A 27,812-nucleotide genomic window follows, 5' to 3' on the forward strand; every position below is an offset into this window, starting at 1 on the left:
TGGGAGAGTTCTTGCTGATTGATGTTACCTGGAGCTGGGAGGTCTCTGGTGGACCAATGTCCTGAACTCGGCTCTCCCACCTCAGAGGCTCAGGCCTGACACCTGGCCACAGCACGAAGACCCTGTTAGCCACACACCAAAGCAACCCAAACGTTTATCTTTCTGGCTTGACAGAAGTTGCCATATTGCTGCTAATGTTGGAAGGTCTCCTGAAGAGGCAGGGGTAGGCTGTGGTTCAGTGCCAGGACAAGGACACTGCTCTTGTTGTTTTTAACCTTTCTTTTTCTCTTTATTTTTTCTGGTTACAGCTGAGCTCGGTGACTATGATCCTGATGAGCATCCTGAGAATTACATCAGTGAGTTCGAGATTTTCCCCAAGCAGTCACAGAAGCTGGAAAGAAAAATAGTGGAAATTCATAAAAATGAACTCAGGTAATAAGGGTAGACATTTGTAGAAATGATAGAGGTGAGAAAGTGTTCTTATTGCAGGGAATGTGGAAATCGTGTTGTGAAGAATATTTGTAATGTATGGGTAGACTCTTTCAGGTGGCAGGTCAGTATTTCTGGGCACTGTCAAGATCCTCCATCAGTGACAATCTCAATAATGTGGGGTCCCCTGTGTGGCTATTTATGAACCATCAGCAGTTATTAGAGCCATATATTTTCTTCTGGGTTTTAACAACCCTGAGTTTCTGAACATGAAATTTAGGATAAATAAGTAATCCTTTCTATTTTGAATTTTGCATTGCCTCTTCCCCTCCTGTGGCCATTGCTGAAAGCTTTGACTCCAAGTAGAGTAGAATCCATTGACAAGGTTTCCTTTGCTGAGCTGCTTTCAAGATGACAGATTCAGCATCTGCTTCTCTTTTCCTTGTCTGTGATGCTCCAGGATGATTGATAACTACAGAGGAATAGGAGTAGCGAAATCACATACAGTATTTATTCACTGTGGACCAGACACTGTTCTCAGTACTTGTGCACATTGACTCATTTAATCTTCACAACAACTTAGGAGATAGGTGTCATGGTTGTTCCCATTTTACAGATGAGGGAACTGAGGCACAGAGTGATTAAGCATTTTACCCAGGATCACACAGCTAGCAAGTGACAGAGGCTGGATTTGAATCTAGGCAGCCTGGCTCTAGAGTCTGTGCCCTAGAGCATTGTGATGCTTCTGTTCTGCATAGGCTACCAGGAGGGAAATGAAGCATGAATAGGAATCATCACCAATTTGGAATCCAGGTAACTCAGGTATTCTAATCTGTAACTAGAATATAGATCCCTGCAAATCAGAGAAAATTGATTTTGATAATCATAGCAAGCCTGGGCTGTGCTATGACAAGTATGGATGAAGAACTGTGCGTGCTGAGATGCTCCCATCTTATGCGCTTCTGGTAATTATAAAAAAAATCAAAAACAAAAAAACCCATAGTGTCACTGGATTATGAATCCTGGAACAAATAACTGTCCCCTTGAGAGAGAGTGCTGAGATCCCTGCTTTATGCAGGCACTCCCCCTGCTGGTAATTCTGAGAAGAGTGTACATGTGGGCATTAAAGGTGGCAGCATAGTTCAGCTTTAAAAAGATGACCTTTGTCCTTAAGAGGGAAAGATGATTAGACATCAAAAATTGTACAGAGGACTTCCCTGGTGGTGCAGTGGTTAAGAATCCGGCTGCCAACACAGGGGACACGGGTTCGAGCCCTGGTCGGGGAAGATCCCACATGCCACGGAGCAACTAAGCCCGTGCGCCACAACTACTGAGCCTGTGCTCTAGAGCCCATGAGCCACAACTACTGAGCCTACGTGCCACAACTACTGAAGCCCACGTGCCTAGAGCCTGTGCTCCGCAACAAGAGAAGCCACTGCAATGAGAAGCCCGCGCACCGCAACGAAGAGTAGCCCCCACTCCCCGCAACTAGAGGAAGTCTGTGCACGGCAACGAAGACCCAATGCAGCCAAAAATAAATAAATAAATTAAAAAAAAAAATTGTACAGATTTCAGAAAGCAACATGCCATCTCTATGGGTAATTTTAGGGTATTGTCTCCCAATGAAAGCTTTGTTGAAAATATGACAGTCTGCCTACTCTTTTTACAATTTGGGAACAAGCATGCTAGAGGTAAAAGTAAAGTTCCAGTGCTGCAGTTGAGGGCTTGTGGACCAGCAGTGTCTGAGCAGCACAGGATGAGACCCTCTGGATGAAGCAGCCACATCCACTGTGCAGATTGGTAGGGAAAGGGGATTGAACGGTCTGCTGTGACCAGAATTTGCAGGGTCTCAAATGCTCAGAACATATGATAATAAACATTTTATATATATATATACATTTATTTACTTATTCATTTATTTAATTTTTGGCTGCATTGGGTCTTTGTTTCTGTGCGCCGGCTTTCTCTAGTTGTGGCGAGCGGGGGGCTACTCTTTGTTGCGGTGCATGGGCTTCTCATTGTGGTGGCTTCTCTTGTTGCGGAGCACGGGCTGTAGGTGCGCAGGCTTCAGTAGTTGCAGCTCGCGGGCTCTAGAGCACAGGCTCAGTAGTTGTGGCGCACAGGCTTAGTTGCTCCGTGGCATGTGGGATCTTCCCAGACCAGGGCTTGAACCTGTGTCCCCTGCATTGGCAGGTGGATTCTTAACCACTGCACCACCAGAGAAGCCCGATAATAAATGTTTATGGAGCTCTTACTGGATGCCAAACACTGTGCTAAGAGCCTTACATGCATTGCCCCACTCAGCCCTGCCAAACTCTACAAGGTTGGTGCTATTGTTGTTCCCTGTCTGAGGTGAAGAAAGCGCAGCCTGGAGTGGCTGAAGGACTTGCACTGTTAGTAGCAGAGTCAGGACTTGAACCTTGCTCTTACCTGACACTCATACCCATGCTCTTATCCCCTGTGCTGAGCAGCCATAAGGCAGCCTGGTAGTCACATTGATGTTCCACAGTGATCATGATGACTGTGGCCCAGAGGGTGGAGACTGTGGCAGGAGGATCAGTTAGAGCTGTCATCCAGGCAAGACATGCTGGGGACCTGAACAAGAATTGGAGTAGAGAAAACTGAAAGAAGAGGATTTCGAGAGACGTTGCAGGAAGACTTGGTGACCCACTGGATTTCATGAGCAAATGAGTGGATCCAAGAAGATTCCAGATTGTTTTTTATAACAAGAAAGCTGTAGATTGGACCTTGTGCCAGCATCTGAATTTGTTGACAACCCTGAAAGTAGTCTTTATGTATCTAGAGAACAGACAGGGTCAACAGTCAGCTATGGTTTGTAGACCTTGGAAGTAAACTCTATGGCTTGGCCAAAGCTGCTTTCCTGTGGCCCAACACATTTGTAACACCCAGAAAGCCCTTGTGAAGAAGTCAAAGTTGTATGTCTGGAGGATGAAACAGCCAGATATCCTGTGATATTGAAAAGAGACATTCAGAGGGTATTTTCCTATGTGTTTTTGCTCCTTTTTCTCCTTAGGTAGTCATGTGTTTCCTTCTGCATCAATGCAGCAGAGAGAGAGAGTTTAGGTTTGGATGGAACGATAAGAAGAGCAGGCAAGCTGACAACGCAGAAGAGAAGGGGCTTTCTATCAATAGAATCGGTTGGAAACCTGCTACAGAGACTGAGGTTGCCCTGGGGGATCAGTGAGCCCTTTGCACACAGGTCATGAAAGTATCGATCTTCTTGTGTGTGAATTGGACCTCTGGTTGGATTGCTCTGCAAACCTGACAGTTCCAGGAAGGAGTCATAGATGGCAGAGACCCATATGAGGCTGCACCAAGGTGTTACCATCTTACTCTCCAAGGTTATCACAGCACTCATGACCCTCCCACACAGCAAAGGGATAATGCGTGATCAATGATCTGTTGTTATGGAAACTTCCTGAATGGTTTTCAGTTGGCCTTTGTTGGGTTTTGAGCCCGCTCCCCCCACCCCCAAATAACCTGTTGCTCCCTACCCGGTTTCTGACCCAGTCAAGGAAGAAAACAAAAGAGATGCCAATAGAGACACTCAGACATTAGCAGAAATGACCATGATTTGCCTGATAAACAGGATTAGCTCTGTGGGTTCACAGTCTTCTCCAGCCTTTTTACTTGATTAGAATCCTTCTTCTCCTGTGTTCTCTGTGGAAGGTACTAAAGCTGTGATTCTTGGGAGAAAATGAATCAGGGCGGAAGAACTTTCCTCCTTAGGAGGCTACACAGTGCTTGAAGGTGGACCCAAGATGGATTAATAGACAGGCATTAATAAGGGAGTTCTTTAAGGGGAAGAGAGAGAGACAGAGAGAGAGACAGAGAGAGACAGAGAGAGACAGAGAGAGAGAGGGAGAGAGAGAGAGGGAGAGAGAGAGAGGGAGAGAGAGAGAGGCGGAGGGAGGGAGAGAGACTCTGGAATTTTGAGGTGCTTGAAAATATAAGGCCAAGGTTTTAGTAAGAGTTTGCACGGACTAAGTGCTTAGACTCCTTTAACTGTTGAAGAGATTTGTGAGTGAAGATTGAAGTTCGTGGCTAGGTCAGCTTTGCTTCTTCAGATGTGCCATATCATTGACAGGGGGGGAGAAGACATAGTTTTGCAAATATAATATCATAGTTATTGATCATGTCTGTACCAGTCAAGGTAACTAGATTTTCCTGAGGAAACAACTCCAAAAGCTCACAAGAAAGGTTTGTTTGTTTGTTCATTTATTTATTTACTTCTTGCTCTGCTGTATACTCACCAGAGGTCAGCTGGGGGCTGTGCTAGTCATTGTCACTCGAGTCAGTCACAAACTTGAGTTTTCCAGGAAAAAGAGAGCTGCAAAAGGTCTTGCTTCAGCTTGGAAGTGATACATATCACTTCTGCTTTACCACTGTGGCCAGAACTAGCCACATGGTCCCACCCAACAGCAAGGAAGTGCAGTTCTATCAGGTGTCCAGAAGGTGCAGACTGGAAACAGCTGGCAAACAGCTCTTAATGGCCTTCACAATCTCATTGACTAATAGAGTTTTTGTTTTAATAGACTTTATTTCTTAGAAGAGTTTTAGGTTCACACCAGAATTGAGTGGAAGGTATACAGATTTCCCCTATATTCTCTGCCCCAACACATGTACAACCTTTCCCATATCATCATCCATCCCCCACCAGAGTGGAATATTTATTATAATTGATGAACCTACATTGATACTTTAGGGTTCGCTCTTGAGGTTGTATATTCTATGGGTTTAGACAATAGTATAATGACGTATATCCACCATTATAGTATCATACAGAATACCTTCACTGCACTAAACACCTTCTGTGCTCTGCCTTATTCATCCCTCCCTCCTCCCTAACCCCTGGCAATTGCTGATCTGTTAACTGTCTCCATAGTTTTGCCTTTTCTAGAATGTCATATAGTTGGGACCATACAGTATGTAGCCTTTTCAAATTAGCTTTTTTCACTAAGCAATATGCATTTAAGATTCCTGCTCGTCTTTTATTGATAGCTCATTTCTTCATATTGCTGAATAATATATTCTGTTGTATGTACCACAGTTTATTTATCCATTCACCTACCGAAGGACATATAGTTGCTTTCAAGTCTTGGCAATTATGAATAAAATTGGTATAATCATTCATGGACAGGCTTTTGTGTGGACATAAACTTTCATCTCCTTTGGGTAAATATCAAGGAGCATCATTGCTGGATTGTATGGTAAGAGTATATTCAATTTTGTAAGAAACTGCCAAACTGTCTTCCAAACTGGCTGTACCATTTTGCATTCCCACCAGCAATGAATGAGAGTTCCTGTTGTTCCACATCTTTACCAGCATTTGGTGTTTTCAGTGTTCTGGATTCTGGCCATTCCAATAGGTATATAGCTAACAGAATTTTATTTAGAAAGATTTTATAAAGGCATCTTTGGGCCTCTTAATAACCTGTGAACTGGAGAATGTAGATATGTATCAATATGATTCACATTTTTGAATACATGTCTCTGCTAAAACTCACTGAGGCTGAATAATTCTTCTAGATCAGGTGTAGTTAATAAATTTGTTTGGCTTTCTGGGCTTTATGGTCTCTATTGCAGCCACTCAGCTCTGCTTTTGTAGAGTGACATAGACAATACATAAATGAGTGGGCTGTGATTCACTAAAACTTTATTGACAAAACAGATGGTGGACTGGATTTGATTCATGGGTTCTAGTTTGCTGACCTTTGTTTTAAACATCTAGTAGAGCAGGTCTAGAATCAATTTCTGCTCACTATCCTGACTCTATAGATAATTTTAAGACAAAAGATACATATTTGTTTTTAAAACTATGTATTAGAAATAATCTCATAATTTATAGATTTTATTTGAGTTTGGTATGCAGAGATGAGATCCTAGCAATGGAACTGCTTAGAAATAGGTTATTCCTCCTTCTAGAGCCCTCTAGTGGCTGGAGGAAGCCATTGCAACAATCCCCGGGGACGTGACAGTTGTTATTTTTGACTCTTTTGGTTTCTGTTTTCCACAGCTTTAATCATGACCATCTGGGTTAAGAGGGAATACCCATACCATTAGTCCTGGGGTGTCCTCAGAGGGGGTTGAAGCTCAAGAATAAGATTGATTTCACTATCAGGAACCGTGATAGGTTTCTCTGGAGGTTTTCCTGGAGTTTCTACTCAGCTAGTTCATCAGGTTTCTCATTAGAAGCAAAGACCTTTGGATTAGCTTCAGTAACAGGTCATCGGCTTTTAAATATTCAGAAAGCTCAATTGGCGGTGAAGCAGTTTGATGAAGTATATTCCTTGCCCTTAAAGAGCAGAAAAAATATTGGATTAGCCACCCCCATAATGATCTAATGCAGTGAGGTTTGTGCTGGAAGTAATAATGACACTGAGTGTATTTTAAACAGAGTCAGTATCTATTTTTATTTCTCAAAGCTCACAATCTCTGTAAATCATGTGCCATGGCTTCCTGGCAAGGATTTATAGTTTCAAAAATGTCTAGCTTTCTAGGACTACCCTGGTGGTGCAGAGGTTAAGAATCCGCCTGCCAGTGCAGGGGACACAGGTTCGACCCTGGTCTGGAAGATCCCACATGCCGCGGAGCAACTGAGCCCATGTGCCACAACTACTGAGCCTGCACTCTAGAGCCCGCAAGCCACAACTACTGAGCCCACGAGCCACAATTACTAAGCCTGCACACCTAGAGCCCGTGCTCCACAACAAGAGAAGCCACCGCAATGAGAGGCCCGCGCACCGCAACAAACAGTAGCCCCTGCTCACTGCAACTAGAGAAAGCCTGCGTGCAGCAGTGAAGACCCAACGCTGCCAAAAATAAATAAATAAAAATGAATTAATTAATTTAAAAAAATAACAGTCCTTGGACTACACTCTCATCCAGATGTAGATTCTTTGGCCAAATAATAGTTTTAGAAAATGGAATCAGCTCCCATAAAGTTCTAGCTTTACTTGCAACTGGGGGATTTGGTAACATGCCTGTCACCTACATGACAGCAGCAGCACTTTGAAAGAATCATTTGTTCTCTGAGTCGCCACCATCCCTGCTCAGTCAATTCACCTCAGTCCTCCACTGGATTGTTTGAAACCACCTTCTTTTACCAATAAGGAAACGGAGGCCTGAGAAATTAACTTACTCAAGGCTACACAGTTGTGAAGCAATAGAACTTGACCTGAAACCTAAGTGTTCCTGTAAAGCACTCTGATGTCTTTCTAAGTGGCTGTTCTTCTATGTGTCTTGCCCCTGTCCCAGAGCATCACCATATGTCTCCCCCATATCATGGCAGTCACCCAAATTTGTAGTGTTCTATCTAATGCTCTGCACAGATGCAGTTCCTAATGTTCCCCAAGGAGCTTAGGAGAGATAACATCCCTAAGTAAAGAATTAGAAGTTACAGACTAGGGACTCTCACTTCCAGTGAGGATATGGAAAACACGAGAGAGGGATCTCCCTCTAACACCAAGACAGCACCAACAAGCTAGATAAACTACAAAGTCTTTTTTTTTTTTTTGCGGCACGCGGGCCTCTCACTGTTGTGGCTTCTCCCATTGCGGAGCACAGCCTCCAGACACGCAGGCTCAGCGGCCACGGCTCACAGGCCCAGCCGCTCCGCGGCATGTGGGACCTTCCTGGACCGGGGCACGAACCCGTGTCCCCTGCATCGGCAGGCGGACCCCCAATCACTGCGCCACCAGGGAAGCCCCAAAGTCATATTTTAAAAACACATCTGAGAGCTGAGGATGCAAAGAAACCTAAAGGTACTAAAATCCAGAATGCCCTTCCTGGGACAGCAGAGACCTGCTGTTGCTTTTACCTCTGGTGGTGGTGGGAGGGGGAGGAATATGCCAGAGGTGGGGGGCAAGGGGAACGAGCCAAACCTTTAACAAGCATTTAGTGACCACGAGTGGGCTGACCTGACTGATTGGGACCCCAAAGACTCCAGCTACAGAGTGAGTTGCACTTTCCCACCACCATTGGACCCCAGGCCTTCACTGAGTGAAGAGGGGCAGTATGCCAACGTCAGACAGGGCAGGAGAGCTGAGTGAAACCCCTCGGAGGCACTGCAGACCTTCAGCCAGGGCAGGACATCCCTTGCCAAGGGCGGGGGACATGAGCACAGGAAGGAAAACAGTCATCTGAGGTGCAGAGAGCCGTGGGTGGGACTGGAGAGCAGAGGAGATTTCCTGCAGCTCAGAAAGTTGGCAGCCAAGCCATAAAGCATGGAGAACTCTCCAGAGTCTCGTGGATGCTAAGATCCCAAGCCCTGCTGAAAGGCAAGTTCTGAGAACCCTTTCAAGCTTTGGAGCCAGTGGTAAACAAACTCTAAAGTTGCAACCAAGTTGCAGCAAAACCTAACCTAACTCAAATTGAGAATTCTACTTTGCAGTAGCAGACCATTCTATTGGTCTTTTACCCAAGAGTTTAATTCTGGAGCTCACAGACCCAAATGGTTCAGGTGGAGCCAATTCCACCCCCTTCCCTGTCCAGCTGTGCTCCAAGCAGCCCAAGTCATTGCTGTCAAGACCCACACCTCACTCCACAATTAACGTCCACTAATAATTTGCATTCATCCTTGGGACGCTGTATGTTTTTGTACTCTATGCAGTGGTATGCTAAAGGAGGATCAATAAGAGAGAGAGTGTTTCTCTTGGCAAAAAAGTTTTCAAGACAGGCAGAGGGAGATACATAGCTAAGTACATAATTACTTGACCTCACCTAGTTTACTAGAAAAGTATTTCTTTAGAGAATTGTTAGTTCTTGAAAAAGAATTCAACTAAACACTGGTCTTTATCTCTAAATGACTCATTAGAGACACTATTCATCTTAGCAGAACAATTCCTGGTGCCAGATTTAAAGGATAGAAAATCATTATTTTCCATTACCAAACAGAGTTTTGGCCAGAAACAAATGTCCAGTGGGAGATTTGAAAGGAAAACAAATTTCTATTTAATTGATCTTAATGTCTTCCTGAAAACCTGACTATTAAATGATTTCCTCCTCAGTGAGTCAGGGGGACTCAGGAGTATCTTAGTGCTCTCAGGGTCTCTACCTTTTCTCCATTGGTTTTGAACCCTTTTCCTTCTCTGAACATTTGTAGCTTTTCTCTGTGTATGAATTTTTAGAATAAGTCTTTGAAATGCTTAGGCATTGGAGATCTGAGTCAAACCCAACGCAAATGATACCAATTCGGGGACTTTTATTTTGAAGAGAGCCCTTTGCTCTACTGTAAATATCTTGGCATGCTTCCTGACACTTCCAATCAAAGTCATATTTCTGATTTCAGTCACGTGCAGGGCTAGGAAGGGAACAAATGCTATTCTGAGGGCAAGGAGAGAGCATGCTCTGTGCCAGGCACTAGTCTAATGGCTTTACATCTGTTAACTGCTTATTCTTTACACCAAATCTTGGAGATAGGTACTATTTTTAATCTCCATTATATGGAATCAAACAGACACAGCTTCAGTTGTTTTCTAGTCCTGTGTTCAGTTCCTAAATCAGGGTTCAGCAAACTTTTCCTATCCTAGGCCATTTAGTAAATACCTTAGGCTTTGCACAACATATGGTCTCTGTCACAACCTCTCATTTTTGCCATCGTAGCATGACAGTGTCCACAGAGGGTACCCAAACAAATGGGTGTGTCTTTGTTCCAATAAAACTTTATTTATGGAGACTGAAATTTGAATGTCATGTAATTTTCACAGGGCATGAAATATTATTCTTTGATGGTTTCAAGCCATTTAAAAATGGAAAAAACATATCTAGCTCCAGGGCTGTACAAAACCAGGTGGTGATCCGGATTTAGCCCGCAGCCTCTAGTCTGGGGATCTCTGACCTAGATTAAAAGAAGATATCACTGCTCTCTATTCAGATCTAAATATCTGTCGTCTGGGATGGAATGCCTCAACACTGATAACATGAAATGTTTAGAATTTGAAAAATGCTTCCTAGAAAAACCAGTAGAAACCATGTCATTTGGAAATGCTCAGCCTGGCATCCAGGAGAGCAGGCACATGGCCCTGGACCATATCATGTTGGTCGTGATGGTAGCGCAGGTCCCGAGAAGCCCTTTGGAATCAGGCTGCCTTGGGTTTGCATTCACTCCTCCACCTAATACTTGAGTAACCTTGAGCAAGTTACTTTTCCTCTTTGACTGTCAAAATCCTCATCTATAAGATGAGCATAAGAATTCCTTCTTGGTGAATATTAAGTGAAAAAAATATATATACTGCTTCACAATATAAGCAGTTATATATTGCTCAGAACAGGAGAGTTTGGTAAAAGGTTGCTCTGCGTGGATATCTCTTATATTCCTGACTATTCTGTTTAGTTCAATGGTGCTTTTAGATTGCATAATACTTCACCCAATAATTCTCTTACTAAAAAGGCAGGACTTGTTTCTCTTTTAATCACTGTAAATGTATAATATATAAAAGAGTATATTCAATATACGTATAATTTAAAGAGTAGTTGAAAAACCACCCATGACCCCCTAACTCTGCTTATGAATTAGAACATCATCAGATGATCTCAAGTCTCCTAACCTGACCCTTCCAGATTACCTCCCTCCCTTCTCTATGCTATTCTGAATTTTAGGTTATTCATTCTCTTATTTTGCTTTTATAAATGTACTCCATACATCAACAAGTAATATATGCTTAGTTTTTTCCTACTTTTGACTTTCATACAAATGGAACCATACTCTATTTGTGTATCTCACTTTCTCCTACCAACATGATGTTTTTGAGGTTCTTCACATTGATCCATACAGCCATAGGTCTTCTTTTTTTTTTTTTTTTTTTTTTTTTGCGGTATGCGGGCCTCTCACTGTTGTGGTCTCTCCCGTTGTGGAGCACAGGCTCTGGACGCGCAGGCTCAGCGGCCATGGCTCACGGGCCCAGCCGCTCCGCGGCATGTGGGATCTTCCCGGACCGGGGCACGAACCCGTGTCCCCTGCATCGGCAGGCGGACTCTCAACCACTGGGCCACCAGGGAAGCCCGGTCTTCATTTTTGCTTCTGTGTAATTAATTTTTTGTCATATGAACATGTCACATTTTATGTATCCATTCTCCTGTTGACATTGGGGTTGTTTCTAGGTTTTTGCTATTACAAAGTTACTATGGCTTCTTGAATACTTCTCATAGGGGTGTATGTAAAAGAGTCCCTAAGTGTAGGTACAAACCTAGGTGTAGAAACCAGGTACAAGCTTGTGCCATAGAGTTTGCAGAAGTTCAGCTTTTCTAGGAAATTGTGGCTTGTTTGCTGAAGGGGTTGCTTCATTCACACCTATAATTTATGAGGGTTCCCAGTGCTTCACAGCCTTTTTTCTTTCTTTTCCTTTTTTCTTAAACTCTTAAAAATGGAAGCATAACACAAATTCAGAAAAGCCAACAAAACATAGATGTCAAGCTCAATGAATTATTACAAAGCGAGTATGTATGTAACCACTACCCAGGTCAAAGTGAGAATTTGTGACACCTCAGACGCCCCTGTTATGCCCCTTCCCAATATTTATCTTCTCCCTTCCCCCCACCAAAGGTAATCACATCTCTAACTTCAAATAGTTTTGTTTTGTTCATTTAAAAAGGCCAGGGCCTCCCTGGTGGCGCAGTGGTTGAGAGTCCGCCTGCCGATGCAGGGAATGCGGGTTCGTGCCCCGGTCTGGGAGGATCCCATATGCCGCGGAGCGGCTGGGCCCGTGAGCCATGGCTGCTGAGCCTGCGCGTCCGGAGCCTGTGCTCCGCAACGGGAGAGGCCACAACAGTGAGAGGCCCGCATACCACAAAAAAAAAAATAAATAAAAATAAAAAAAATAAAAAAAATAAAAAGGCCATATAAATGGAATTCATTCAATGTGTATTCATTTATATCTGGCCTGTTTTGTTCAGTTTTATTTTTGTAATAGTCACCCATCTTGTTGTGTGTGGCTTGAATTCATTTATTTTCACAGCTGTATAGTGTTCCATTGTATATCCATTCTACTGTTAGTAGACATTTGTTTCCTATTTTTTGCTATTACAAATGGCGCTACTATGAAAATTTATGTATTTCTTGACGCAGCAGGCACTCATCCCTGTTGTATGTATAACTATGAATGGAATTGCTGTGTTATAGGGTAAACATGTTTAACTTCAGTAGATAACATCAGTTTTCCAGATAGTTCTACTAAATTAGCCTTCTACCAACAGTATATGAGAGTTGCTTTTGCTGCACATGCTCATGAGTGCTTGGTATTTTTTTTTAATTTTGGCTGTCAGATGGATGTGTAAGTGACTTCTTAGAGTTTTTCATTTTCCTGATCTTAGAGAGGTTAAGCACATTGTCACGTGGTTGTTGGCTATTTGGATATCTTATTTTGTGAAGTGTCTATTCAAGTCTTTTGCCATGTTTCCTTCTGAGTTATCTTTAAAAATTATTTTATTGTTGTTTATTGATTTATTGGAGGTTTTAAAAAAAAATATTCTACATAGGAGTCCTTTTTTGATTGTACATGTTGCCAAAATCTTTTCCCAGACAGGGACTTACCTTTTCACGCCTGGATGACAGCTCCTGATGAGCAGAGGTCTTTGAGTTTAATGGTGTGTCCTCTGGAGCTGTGTAGCACTGCACCCTGCTGCCATCTGGGGTTGAGTGTTTGCAATTAGGTGCTCATCAGATTTACAAAGGACAGGGAAGTGGTCAGAAAGAGACCACCTAGGCAAGCAAAAAGTCCTGACTTTCCAATATGAACTTCCAAACTATAGCCTTTCAAAATTAACTTGTTCCCAGACTGAATGGAAAAGAAGGGTGTGCTGTAAAACCAGAGTCGAATTTCAAGAATAAACAGTCTGTAGCTGTTTCGACAAAGAGGTTGAAGGTTTGCCACAAAGGGGAACGGCCAGCTCTCTAGAGGCAGAGTGAGGGCCTTTCATGTGAAGCGGCAGGATTATCCTGGAGCAGAGCTGGTGGCCTGTGGCGTGGGAGGTGCTGGGCTGCTTTAGCTCTAGTCCTGCTTCTCTTTGGCCTCAATCTGGGTCATTAGGCTGAAGTTTTGCCTTGAGGGCCACCAGAGTGGGGTACTGCTTAGCAACATGCTGGACAGCTCAGCTTTGTGCTTTGTCCCCAGCCAGGGGGGTGAGGGAGTGTATGAACGAGTGAGTGAGAGAGAAAAGAGAGAGTGTGTATGTGGGGGCAGGAAGCCCCCAATATTCAGATTCAATAATTATCTTTATTTGCTGGTGAAAGGTAAGCTTTTACTTCAGGAACTTATGAGAGAACTATGAAGGGAGAAATACCTGTATGTATTGCAAAAACTTACAGAAAGTCCCCTTTCCCTTCCCCATCAAAATACTTGGTGATTTTCTTGAATCTCTTGTTCCTTTATCAAAAAGAGAAACAATTATAATGACTATGGCTTCAAAAAAAAAGAATCAAAGAAATGGTCAAAGAAAGATAACATTTGTTAGATTGAAAGGGTCATAAAGTGCTGATCGGGGTGAATAAATAAGGAGGCTCCCTTTATGTATGTCCCAGTGAAACTTCAGAACATCAAAACTAAAGAGGAAATTCGGAAAGGCTTTAGAAGGACTTTACTTTCCTAAAGAAGGTGTTTGAGTTAATCCCTCAGGAATATCTTGTGTAAAGGATGGATTTAAAAATTACCTCTTCTATTCAAAGAAAGAGGTAGCATATGTGACTCCCTTCCCTTCCCTCTCCAAGTCCCTGTGGATAACAGAAAATGTATTAGAAAGCAGATGCAAGAAAGAATACCATCTTTGGATCAGAAGTCCTGCGGTATCTCTGGAAGATAGGAAATAGATGGAAGGAATCCAGGTCAAAGACATACGGAATAGGAATGGTTCTGGGTGCTTCAGGCAACAGATAACAGGGCAGCCATCATGGTGGTTGGGCAACTGCATCTGGGACATTTGGGCAGCTTTGACCTCTTCCTCTGGTTCCCTTATGTTGAGTCATGGGCAGCAGCAGGCTTGAGCTGGAGGTACCTTATGTGGACGATATCCAGAAGGACCTACAACCTTCAGCCTGAAATCAAGTTACTAACTCACACTCTTCCCATGTGGCCTGTCTTGCCCTCCCCTACAACTTCTGGAGGCCACTGTATTAAACAAATAACATAAAATACAAAGATGAGCATCCAACCATGAATCACCAAACACTTTAGGAAACATCAGTTCATTGCATAAGACACTGATTCAGCAAACCAAAGGGCTGTCACCAAGAAAACAGCATTAATGGAGTAACAGGGATTGGACTTTAAAAGAAGCAAAGTGGATATCCTTAGAGGAGTAAGAAGAGTTTATTCCATAAAATAAGAACAGTCATCTGTTTCAAGAGCCAAATAGACATCACATTAGAAATGAAATATTTAATTGATATTTTAAAACAACTCATCAGTGGGATGGAAAGCAGGATGCACACAGCTGGAGAAGAAATTAGTGAGCTGGAGGTTTGAATAAAGAAATAATTCAGAATGTAATACAAAAAGCCTTAGATTTAAAAGAATGAAACAAAGGTTAAAAAGACATGGAGGATAGACCTAGGAGTTTCAAAATCCATTTGCTAGGGTGTCTCAAAGGAGAGAAGAGAGAGAGAGAGTGGTTGAGGTGAGGAAGAGCCCGGGAAGGGAAGAAAACAATCAAAGAAATGGTCAGAAATGAGTTGTTGGATTACAAGGGTCCCCACAGTGCTGATCTTGATGAATAAATAAAGATGCTCCTTAGACATATCAGAGCAAACATTCAGGGTAAAGAGAAGATCTTTTTTTTTTTTTTTTTTTTTTTTTTTTTTTTTTGCGGTATGCGGGCCTCTCACTGTTGTGGCCTCTCCCGTTGCGGAGCACAGGCTCCGGATGCGCAGGCCCAGCGGCCATGGCTCACGGGCCCAGCCGCTCCGCGGCATATGGGATCCTCCCAGACCGGGGCACGAACCCGTATCCCCTGCATCGGCAGGCGGACTCTCAACCACTGCGCCACCAGGGAGGCCCAAAGAGAAGATCTTGAAAGGCTTTACAGAGAAGGAAGATGGGATACTGTTTTCATTAGAGGCATGAGGACTCTTCGCTGTCTTGAGGGGGTGAGGAGGGAATCCATCTTTGAGGAGAGGCTTGGGTGGAAATAGAGTTAATATTGCAATATAGTTTTACATTGTGAACATAAAACTGCATTCCTGTTGTTAGCAAACTCTTCTTGGTTGTTCAGGTTACATATTATCCTTGGAGAATGGTTTGGATTCTCTAAGATACATGTGAGATATTGTTGGTCAAAGCAGAGTCTTTGAAATGCTGCACAATCCTGGTTTGGAAGTTAGCCCTGAAAGGGCTTCATAGCCATCTGTATATGCAGCCCCGTTTTTCTGCCTGGGGCCAAGACCTTGTTTACCACCCTGGAGGACACAGCTAGGACTAGAAGTGGCTGAGATTTCCTTTCAAAATCCAGGGCTTTCCAGTGGAATGGTTGACAGCTCTTCTTACCCAGATGGCTCTGTTTAGGCTGCTGATGGGGTAACAGGCTTGCCCACTTCCTACCCTGAGCAAAAAGAAATGCCATTTATCCTAGATAATCTTTTAAAGTAAGTAGGAAAGAACAGATGCTGAGTTTTAGTTCATATTAAGATTGAATTTGCTAGGGCCTGCTTATTGGTAACTTGATAACCTTGATTAACTGTCCAGGTCACTGGAGTCCTCACAGTACTTGTGGGTTTATAATGGAACAGTTAGCCCTGGAACATGGGCTCAGATTTCTTAGCAAAGGGCTCCTCGTGGAGAGGAATAATGACCAGTCTTACTATTTATGGGATTTCTCTCTTTATTTAGTTAAGAATAGCACATTTTAGGGTTTCCCTGGTGGCGCAGTGGTTGAGAGTCCGCCTGCCGATGCAGGGGACACAGGTTCGTGCCCCGGTCCGGGAAGATCCCATATGCCGCGGAGCAGCTGGGCCCGTGAGCCATGGCCGCTGAGCCTGCGCGTCCGGAGCCTGTGCTCCGCAACGGGAGAGGCCACAACAGTGAGAGGCCTGCGTACCGCAAAAAAAAAAAAAAAAAAAAAAAGAATAGCACATTTTATTGAATGAAAGAACTCCATGTTTCTATTATTTTTCATATTAACTCCCTAAACTTTTCTTGTGTGATTTTAGAGGCCAGAGCCCACCAGTTGCTGAATTTAACTTACTCCTGAAAGCTCACACTTTGGAAACCTATGGGGTGGATCCCCACCCATGCAAGGTAATGCCCCTCACTGCAGGTCGACATACAATGATCGTTTTGCCCAGAAAAGAGTTAATTGGTATGCAGGTCTGGAGGATCCCTTCTAGAATATTTCCACAGCCTGACCCATCACGCCTAATCATAAGGGACAACAGTGGGCTGCAGTCACATGCTTGGGTAGTAGATTTTCTCTATTGGCCTCTTCTAATTGCTTGCTAATTCATTCAGCCATCAAGTGGATGGTTTTACTCCTGAGAAGTTATAGGATCCTAACAGGTTTATTTTCAAAGGCCATTGCCAGCAAGAATGCAGTCTTTAAAAATGGGTAAGTGGAAGGAAAAAATTAAAATTCACATTAGGAGTACATATTTGTTTTTCTTTTTTCCTTTTTCTCGAATTAATACTTGACAGCATTTCTCTCAAGTGGGAAACCCAGACCACCTGTGTCAGAATTACCTAGGCCCCACCCCAGGGCCCCTGAATCAGAATCACTGGGGGTGCAGCTGGGGAATCTGCCTTTTAAACAAGCTCCCAAGGTGAGGCTCAAGCACATGTTTTCCAGAAATGTTTTATGAAAACGGTGTTCTTTCCATATCCTAAACCCTACGTCAGTCAGACTCTAACCTGAATTCTAAACTAAGCGTTTATATCAGCCAGGCTCTTAAAGGTATGTTTTTGAGTCATACTAGAACATTTTTTTACCCAGATGGGACCAGCTAATAGTATTTGGTGAAGTCCTCGTGCTAGAGATGTATCTCAGGCTGCTTATTTGAAGGACCTGGGAAGCTTCATAAACTCCTGTTGCCCAGTGCCATCAGGATCTGTGAGGGTGCAGCCCGGACAGAGAACCAGTGGGGCCTGTTTACAGTGGCATGTGCATCTTCTGGCTCTGCCCGCACAGTTATTTTAGAATATTTGCCAGATGTCTCTTCCTGCTAATGGTATAAATCAGATTATTCCATTTAGTGAATTAGATTTTATCCACAAATTTGAGCCTGTCTGTTTTATTTATTACTTGGAGACCGACTTGGTGTTTTTTGTTGTTGTTGTTCCTTTGCCTTCCCTTATCAATGCTTAGTTTTCCCGGTGGAGGCTGGAATCAAAGTAGGCATTTCCAGGCATGTCTTTATATTTACATTGCCAGAAATCCTGTGTGGGATTGAGTCCAGTTAGATTAGACGCTCAGGGATTTGGTTTCAGGGCTAATGAAAACCAAGAACAGTTTGCCCACATTGTAGGGCAGATCTGAGAACTCAGGCAGCACCAGAACGCACTTGGAAGTAGACTAGTGGTTTGGGACTAATCTATATTTTCCCAGGAGGTTCCTGGTGAGGCAGAAGGTCCATTCCTCAGACGGGAAAGCTATACATTCCTGGCCCTCGCCCAAATTTTAGGCGTACTATGGTTGGAAGTCCCATCTCAGAAGCTTAGTTTATTTCTACAGTCATTGTAATTAACCTGAAATTAACCCAGGGTGAGGATGAATAAGCATATCATTTATCCTTTATTTTATATTCCTTAATCCAAATATGTTTTTATTTCTTTCTTTATTTTTTTTCAGGATTCAACAGGCACAACAACATTTTTAGGATTCACTGCTGCAGGCTTTGTGGTATTTCAGGGAAATAAGAGAATCCATTTGATAAAATGGTGAGTAGTGAGTACTTCTTTGGAAAAATTTGTTTAATCTTGTTTTTTTTATTAATCTCGTTTTTCTTTCCCAGCCTTTGACTTTTTGCTTGGAAATGTCAGGTAGAATGCCTAGGATCCATTTCTCTGCCCTGGAACTTCTTATAAAGAGATTATTCATCTCAAAATGGAACCCAATCTCAGTTGTCTTAGACCTTGGGAGACCTGGGGTGTGTCCTGGGCTCAGGGGGCTCTGCCTTTGAAGAAAAGGTGTCCAGGATTGCTGGTGAGGAAACACTGGCCAGAGGGGTGACCACGGGCTGGGTCAGGGCAGGATAAATGTGCAAGTTCCCTTGAATAACTCAGGACCCCCTCTCTTCCACTCACTCCTTTCCATTCCCTTCTGTTGAATCCTCACTTTAGACTCCCCCTTTGTAATCCAGTGTATCAGTGACGATGCTTTTCACTCAAAGGAACAGGAATGTCTGCTCACAGTGGCTTACAAATGAGAGGACTGATTATCTCAAACAGCAAAAGTTCCAGGGGTCGGGCAGCCCCATGGTCCTTTAACTTAACTGCCTGACAACACCGTGAAGGACTTGGACCCCTCCATTCTCTTCTCTGCCATCCCAGGGTGGTGGGTTTTATCCCCAGGGTTGTGCTCATAAAATGGCCATGCGTGCAACTCTGGCCCTTACATCTTCACACAGCAACACTCCCTGAAGGAGAGCAGCCCCTTCCATGTGTCTCATATTAAAACAAGGATAACTTTTTCAGAAGCTCTGTAGGAAACTTCCTGTGTATCTAATTGGGCAAGATAGGGTCATATGCGCCTCCTTAAACTAATCCTTCCAAGAAGAAGAATTCCACAATGAGGTTGGTCAAATCAAGGTCCATCCTTTTGGGGCTGGGAAGAGCATCATCTGCATGAACAGTTGGTCTAGAGGAAGAATAAAGTCTGGGTTGTGTCCAGAAGGACATGGGAGGATGGACCGGCAGTGCCCACTATGTCCAATCAAGGAACAAAGTAGCTTTAGTAAAGAGTGAAGAAGGCTGAACATTTTATATGCGTTAGAATATTGTAAGGGCTTAGTCTTGTTCATAGCTTCAGCTTAATTTGGTCCCCTCCCTGATGGTCCCTGACAGATTTGTTACCCAGTGTCTCACTGAGTGGTGGGCTCACTCTTTTGGCCTGAGCCCTTGGGTCTGAAGTTCTTGATGGGCCAGTGGGCATCCATCCTCAGTCCTGGGTTTGAAATGCTCTTTTGCACTTACTTGAACCTCTGTTTCATGGTTCTGTTAGCTTCAGGATTTCTTTCAGCACTCTTTATCAAGTCCCCCCACCACCACTTCTTGGCACTCTCCTTCCCTTCCCTTCCTGCCTTCCCTTCAACCCTTCTCTACTAGATTAGCATCAGTCAGCTCATGCTCTTTTTTTATTATCAGCCCTCTCTTTCCAAGAATGCTAATTTATCTAAGTATCTTCTCTTCCCACTCTATCACTGCCTTTATTCATGTCATACTTTCAGTTCCCATCTGTGCCCACTTATTCTCTTCCTCCACAATTATCATTCTCAAACTCTCATGTGCCTCTAATAAATCACTTAACTCTCTGTGTCTCAATGTACTCATCCATAAAATGGACATCAGTTATATCCGACTGCTTTATAGGAAAGAAAGGAGATGGGGGAAAAGCAGGTAAAATAGTGTGTGTGTGAGTGATTTGATTTGTGAACAAGGATGTTTTATGAATGTATAACATGGTAGAGTTACCAGTTTTCTTCCTTGTATTTTCAGTACCTGTAAAGAAGCTCCAATGTTAACCACACTTCAGTCCATTCCAGAATAAGTTCCCTAGCGATTTCTGCTGACTTTGGGGAGCATGGGCAATGTGGGCAGGGACTTCCCCATCCTCTCTTAGGACTACAAAAGGCTTGAGGATGCTGAAGGGTGTTTGATTCTCAGGTACTACTCAACTTTGGAGTAGCTGGGTTAGAACTTGACATCTGTCACGTGCAGATTAATTGCAAGTCTCTCCCATTTGGCTCTTTAGTTTCTTCTTGGGTACACTGAAGAGTTGAGATGGACAATCACCAGACCACTTGTTTCTGGATTCTACATCTTGGTGTTCCTGGTGGGGTGCTGATGTCATCCCCATCACTTCCAGCCACGGCTTAGGCACATATTTGTAACAGCCATGTACATGTTACTAAAATAAATTTTCTTCCCACGTTAAACCTAGTTTTGTTTTTGACATCCATTGAGCTTTGTCACTCTTGCAAATCCTCTCCACAGCTTAATATGACCACACAATTCCTTTTCCCCCAGGAAAAGCACAGGGGCACACATCACTGTCCTAGGAATTAGATCAAAGGAATAAAAATAGAATTCTCTCCTCTCTTTACACGTGTCTCCTCACCAAGGAGGTGACCTTAGGTCTACATTTCAGTCTGATTTTAACTGAGCGGCTCCTTAAGATGAAGCCTCAAGTCTTTTGACTACAGTTGATCAAGTTGTCCTTAACAGTTTTGAGCATCTCAGTATCTAATACAATTATTCATTTATCAACAGGGAGAGCAGAAATGAAAATTTTGCATTGTGGTGTGTGTTCCTTGGAGATGGATGTGAAAGGTTACAGATACTGTGAATCCATATTGTTTCATTAACCGAATATGAAATAACTACATTCTTCCTATCTCGCAAAATGGGCTGACCAATTAACATTGTTCTGGTCATTAATGTTCATGGAACCCCTAGAGCTCCTTGGAGGAAAGCTGCAGCTTAACGGTAAAAACAATGGAATAAATCATTCTGAGCTGCCTACGGAGCCTCTCTTGGGAAGAAGATTGCTGTATCATTCACTTGGGGGCTCTTTGCTGCTCATTAGACCTTCAGCCATGATAAGATAATATCTCATTTCATTGCAGTCTGCTTGGCATTTGTGAGTCAGGTGGATTCCAATGGGAAAGCCAGGTACCTTGGTTAGCTGCTACTTTTTTTCTTCTCACCCAAAGAGATTTTCTTTTCTTAGGCCGGATGTCTGCAAATTGAAGTTTGAAGGGAAGACATTTTATGTGATTGGCACCCAGAAGGAGGTCAGAAACTGTTTTTCTCACTGTCTGTTGTTGTGTGTGAAGGTGTGTGTGTGCAGGTGTGTGTGTGCAGGTGTGTATGTGCAGGAGAAAGAGTCAAGTGTAAAATGTGCCTTTAGTCATGTAGCCCCCAGAAGACCATGATGTTAAAGTTTGTGATGATACTGGAAGTTTAGAGTTAAATAAACACAGGCTTTGCACATTTAAGAATAAATTCAGTGGGCTTCCCTGGTGGCGCAGTGGTTGAGAGTCCTCCTGCCGATGCAGGGGACACGGGTTCGTGCCCCGGTCCGGGAAGATCCCACATGCCGTGGAGTGGCTGGGCCCATGAGCCATGGCCGCTGAGCCTGTGTGTCCAGAGCCTGTGCTCCGCGACGGGAGAGGCCACAGCAGTGAGAGGCCTGCGTACTGAAAAAAAAAAAAAAAAAAAAAGAATGAATTCAGTGAGCAATGCTGTCCATATACCCCTGTGTAAAAATAAGACTGTGATAAACTTGAGAAGTAGAAAATTGAACTTCCCCCTACCTCTGTAATTTGCCAGAATGATGAAACAAATGAATAATACTTAAAGATAGCTATCAGCCAGCGCTGGTTAGAGTTTTATAAACAGAGTCTGTAAGTCCAGGGAATCTTAAAATGTTGGTTGGCTTCATCCTTTGGGAGGAGGCCATTACCGAAACATTGAGCCTCAGAGCTAGGTCTGGAAGTTTCTGGATTTTCTTGACCCTAGTTTTTGGTTTAAGCACTAGATATTCAAGAATGGCAAATAAGTTTTTAAACTCATCCAACTCTGATTGAGAGTTAGGCAGTGCTTGGAGTGTTGAGAAGGATTGTGAAGCCGTTCTTTATCAGAAACAGGGCCTGGATGGGTTAGTAATATCTGCAAAGGGTGAGGGAGGGGAGAATACCATTTCAGGAACACTTCTAAGAACACAGTAATGCATCAGTTACTTCAGATCCATTTGGTAAGCGGCAGGATGCAAATAGGTAAATTCTTGAAGGAAAAACATGAAAAACATACACTGTGTTTAACATGCCCTTTCTTGTTTTGTTATTTTTTTTATTAGAAAAAAGCCATGTTGGCGTTCCATACTTCAACACCAGCTGCCTGCAAACATCTTTGGAAGTGTGGGGTGGAGAACCAGGCCTTTTATAAGTAAGTAGCTTTTATTCATTTAATCATAGGTTTTAAAAGCACCCCTGGAACCCTTTATGTTTTGCAAACAGCTGCATATTCATTTCTTTTAATATAGTCCTTTTCAGTATATTTAAGTGAATTATAAATTTGGTACATTGTTCAGGGTGACTCCCAAGCATTGCTGGCCTGATCAAGTCCTGAACTTTATTTTACATTGGGTGTTTCCCATAGAATTGCTGTGGGCTTTTTTTTTTTCTTTTGATATTGCTATTTCCATCCAGCCTGTCATGCAATCTTTTTTCGGATCGTGTCTCCTCAGAAGCAGACCTTGAGAAGAGTTTTGTGCAAGTAGTTTCTTTGGGATGTGGTTACTGAACATACCAATAGGGGAGTGGAGGAGGGAGAAATAAGCAATTTAGGACACGTTATTGAGCAGTCACTACTGAGAGCAGCTGGGCTCAGCTCTGCTGGGGAACTTGGCAGACTGTAGAACAGGCTTCAAAGTTCTCCCACTGACCCGCAAGGAGGTTGGGCTGTTTATCTACTAATTCCCCATTCGTTTTGGCTTAGAGACACTTACGAGGGCAGAGTTAATACTCTCTGAGCATGACTTGAATGTGCTCTCAACACTAGAAAAGAAACCTTGGGCAGGGAGTCACACATGTTCATAGTAAGAAGGCTTCAGTATATAGAGATGAGAGTCAGTGCTGGACAGGACTTCAGAAACCAACCATAAAGCTCTCAGCTTTCAAAAGAGGTTAAAATTTAGGATTTTTCCATGAGTTCTAGCTTCTCCTCTTTGAGACACTTGCTGACTGGAAGAACAGTGGTGATGGATGCAGTCAGGAACCTAGCCAGCCCCGCCTGGGGTATCAGCACTGCTCACCCCTGGAGCTCATCCAGGCAGCTTTTGCTCTATTTCCCGACTCCCTCCCCACTGAAATACTGTCTTTCTTATTAGACTTACCTGAAAATGCTGAATCTCTGAATGTCCTAGGCTTTGGCTGACAAGGACCATCAAGAGAATGAAGGCTGGAACAGTGTTTTTCAAACCCCTTTTCAGCCACAGAACTCTTTCCCTTAAACAGAAAGTGTAGGCAAAGCCTAATATGTAAAAAAGATAAAAATAGAGAAGCTGTGTTGTTGGTGGGGACCAGAGATGGGATTGGGGACTGGAGACCCTTCACTCATTGCTCACTGCTCCCCAGGAGGTTGGGTGACCAGTTGTGTGAGTTTGCCCGGAACTTTCCCAGGTTTAGAATGAGAGTCTGGTGTCCCAGGAAACCCCTACATCCTGGGCAACTCCTGTCAGGAGCATGAGATGATTCACAAAATGCTGTGCTTCTTGGAAGGATGATATGTATCGATGAGACCTCAAGGCATCTGTGAGTCCCCTGCAGCGTTTGAGAACTGGTAAACAAAGAACACCTGATGGCCTCTGAAAAATCAGCATGTCTAGACCTCTCCATCCACATGAGAGTGGAGAAAAGGAAAAGCAGACAGTCTGGTGCTCTTAGTCTTTACTTGGAGCCTGCACATTTTTTTGTTTTTGTTTTTAATCATTTAAAAAATTTAGATAATACTCATATACCATAAAATTAACCCTTTAAAGTATACATTCAGTGGTTTTTAGTATAATTCACAAAGTTATGCATCCGTCACCACTATCTAATTACTTAGGACATTGAGTAGTTTTTTTTTTTGCACACATATTGTTTTATCACGTGTGAGCAAGTCAGTTGGTATATGGAGTCAAATAAGGTAAAAACAGAATTGAAAAGAGGGGGAAGAAGGGGAAAAAAGCCCACAGTCGAAGGAATCCGTTTTGGACGTTTTGGGATACAGTCATTATCTGGCAGCTAACAAAGTGGTCTGATAATTCTGTCATTGAATGGGCCAACTAGGCATATCAAAGAAACCACTTCCAATCATCTGTAGATGCTTCAGAACCCAGGGAGTGTAGCTGTGAGCACAGGTGGCGCCCTATAGAGTTGGCTGAGTCCTTGCATCAGCACCTCTCTCCCGTTAGGACTTCTAATCACTAATATTTGTACTGATCTGAGTTTTGCCCAAATCTTGTGTTCCTCCACTGTCCCATAACCATCCCTGTTCCTTAGGAAAGAGGAAAGATATAGCTCGTCCTGACCCAGCTGTGTGACCTTGGACCAGTGGCCAGCCTCAGCCTTCTCCTATGTAGAATGGAGGGAGCTGGGACTCAGGCATGGTTTGCTTGCATCACTGGGGCCTAGTGTTAAGGACTGTGGGCTTTAGAAGCCAACAGGCTTGGGTTTGAATCTTGACTCTGTCGCTTACTAGCCGTGTGGCCTGGAACAAAACACTGAACACTTTGAGCCTCATCTTTATTTTTCATCTGTACAATGTGACTGGCAATCCCTGCCCTGCAGTGTTTAGTTCTGCCAGGCACATTGACCATCGATAAGTGGTAGCTGCTGCTATGACTATGACAACTACCCCCTCCACTAATGGTGAAAGTCTTCTGAGTGCCAGTTAGTTGCTGAGCCCAGTCACTTCTGAAGGGCTCTGATCCTGTGAAGCTCAGGAGTGGGCTCCTGCTTCCTCTCCTGCTCCGTCCCTTTCCCAGGCAGTGGTTTTGGCCCTGCTTCCAGCTGACCAGCACTGTGCCTTCATGGTTTCGGCTGGCAGAGCAAGGGCCCTGATCTTGTTTTCTGGGTTGGGGGTGATTTGCTCCCTCCTTTTCACTTCACCTGCCATGAGAACAGGGAGGCCCAGTGGCCAAGAATTCTCTAGTGTGCTTTTAACATATGACTATGGTGCTAGTTGTCAGCTGGCCCGGGGCCACTGATCAGGTTTGAAAGCCCTGACTCTGAGATTTGCTGCCTGGGAACAGAGCCCAGAAGCAGAAACTCTGATTCTCCCTCCTGCTCCAACCCCCAGAGGATCCCCAACACAGACTTAGATAGTCACCATCTCAGAGCTTCCTCTATGCCGTGTGTTTTTAGGTGCTACCACCTAAAATGAGCACTGGAACATGCCATTTCTGGGCGCTGATTCCCTGAAAGCACACTGGATTCCCTGAAGGGTTCAGTGGCTCCCTGGTGCTTCTATTTGATGAATCTTTATCTCACACTAGCTTTATGCCATGTCAGTGCTAGGCACTGAGGGCACAGTGGAGGCTCAAATGAAACTCTCTGTTCCCAGCTTTGTATGGAATTGTGTGCAGGACATAAAGGCAGTCCCTAATAAATTCCTTATCTGGAGTTAGTGTACATTTTGTCAAAGGAACAATATTATACTTGGTTGTCAAGGACCCAGAGTATCTCCCTAAACTGACACCTCTCACACTTTAATGAGCACGTGAATTACCCAGAGATGCTGTTAGAATGTGGATTCTGGTTCAGTAGGTCTGGGTGGGGCCCAAGAGTCCATATTTCTAATAAGCTCCCCAGTGATGCTGAGCTGCAGGCCCATGGACCACACTTGAGTAATAAGGTTCTAAACCAGAGGTTCTCAGCCTGACTGCATGTTAGAATCAGCTGGGAGAGCTTTTAAACAATACCAACGTGGACCCTACCCCTGACCCAATTAAATTGGAATCTGGGTCCTCACAAAAATGTGTACACGAGTGTTCATAGCAGCATTCTTCATAATAGCTAAACCAAATGGCCATCAACTGATAAAAGGATAAAGGAAAGTGGTATATCCATACAATGGAATATTATTCAGCCATAAAGGGAAGGAAATACCTACTGATTCCTGCTACAACATGGATGAAACTTGAAAACATGATGCTAAGTAGTAGAGGAGATAAGGAATGGAAGAAGGAAGGAGTGGAAGAAGGAAGGGACTGCCAGTGGGTACAGGGGGCTTCCTTTTGGGGTGATGAAAATGTTTTTTTGATGAATTTTTAACTTCGTGCATTATACTGAAAACCACTGAAACATAAGATCTAAAAGGGTGAACTTTATGTTATGTGAATTATATTTCAATAAAGCTGTTATTTTAAAAATTCAGAATCTGGGATGAGGGGACTAGATGTTGGTAGTAATACACCTTTCCCAGGAAGTGTGAGCCTGCAGCCTAGGGTTCAATGCTCTAATCCAGTGATTCTCAAAGTTAGGGTCCCTGGACCAGCTTCAGCATCCCCTGGGAACTTGTTAGAAAGGCAGATTCTTGGGCTCCAGCCCAGACTTACTGAATCAGAACCTTGTGTTTTCAAAAGCCTGCCAGGTGATCCTGATGCTTTCTGAAGTCTAAGAAACTGCATGGCTAAAGCATTATTTTAAAAATACAGACAAGCCTGGGTTTGCAGCCTGGTTCCTCCAGCTTCTATGGTGTGACCATTGTTAAGTGACTTCACCATTCTCTACCTCAAGTTCCTCATGTAAAAATGTGGATTGCTTCCTCCTAGGAGAGAGCTGTGAGGATGAAATGAATTAGTGTATTTAAGATGCTTTGGACGGTGAATGGCCCCTAGTAGGGGTCAATAATAACATATGTTGTTACTGCTCTGATTACTCCAGAAGCTGTAAACCATGGGAAAAAGGGAAGTTGTATTGTTAGTTCTAGAGGCGGCCTTTAGAGCACCACCCAGTGTGCTGACCTCCATCCCCAGCCCCTGTAGTAGCAGGTACCAGAGGAGAGAAGCTAGAGGCAGGGGTGAGTGGAGGCGTGTTCCTGCAGAGCTATGCTGTGTGTGCATCGGATGATACTGACACTCAGAGAACACTTTGCCTGCTCCAGACACTGTCCTCATGTGTTCACACCTCACATATATTACCCCACTTAAAACACACCTTCAACGTCAGGAATGGGCACAACTCCCTAGTGCCATGGAAGGCTACAGTGGTCTCTGGGTACAGTGGCTCTGCCCTGGCAATTCTGGGGTGGGGGTGGTGGAGAGCTGTGGCAGCAGAAAGGAAAGCAGTGGTGAAGCCACCATGTGAGTACACAGGTGTTGCCAAGTCATGTGCTGGTCAACTGGGGACTGGATTTCTCTGTGAGGTCAGATGTTTGAGAATAGTCAGTGCTTCTGTGCTGGAAGTTTGATGGGGAGTTGGAGGTGGAAGGAGGGAGAGGGCAGGCCTGGAAGAAGGTCGGAGGAGAGAGAATTGCTATTTTCACTAGGTAGTGCCTTGATTGCCTTCGTTGGGAGGAAGACTTTTGCTCTGGGCTCGTTGATGGGAGAGACTGGGAACAGAGAGCTGGAACAGGTCAGCTAGAGCTAGAGCATAAAGGCTCTTTTATTGGCCTTCAGAGTGTTTGACACGGTTCCCGGGATTGGTCATGGCTTAAAGGATTGGCTTTGGTAGCTCAATA

The 27,812-nt window shown here is 43.7% G+C and overlaps 1 protein-coding gene across 1 annotated transcript in view; it reads left to right on the plus strand.

Annotated features, from left to right (window-relative positions):
* FRMD3 (FERM domain containing 3) overlaps window positions 1-27,812 on the plus strand; it is a 309,465-nt gene that overhangs the window by 219,327 nt on the left and 62,326 nt on the right. Inside the window, exons 6-10 of the mRNA XM_082611517.1 lie at window positions 309-432; window positions 16,586-16,673; window positions 18,217-18,305; window positions 21,316-21,379; window positions 22,444-22,532. Of these exons, the coding sequence (XP_082467643.1) occupies window positions 309-432; window positions 16,586-16,673; window positions 18,217-18,305; window positions 21,316-21,379; window positions 22,444-22,532 (454 nt within the window). The remainder of the gene's footprint in view (window positions 1-308; window positions 433-16,585; window positions 16,674-18,216; window positions 18,306-21,315; window positions 21,380-22,443; window positions 22,533-27,812) is intronic.

The sequence above is a fragment of the Mesoplodon mirus genome (genome assembly GCF_964341445.2).
Source record: "Mesoplodon mirus genome assembly, chromosome: 1".
NCBI lineage: Eukaryota > Metazoa > Chordata > Mammalia > Artiodactyla > Ziphiidae > Mesoplodon > Mesoplodon mirus.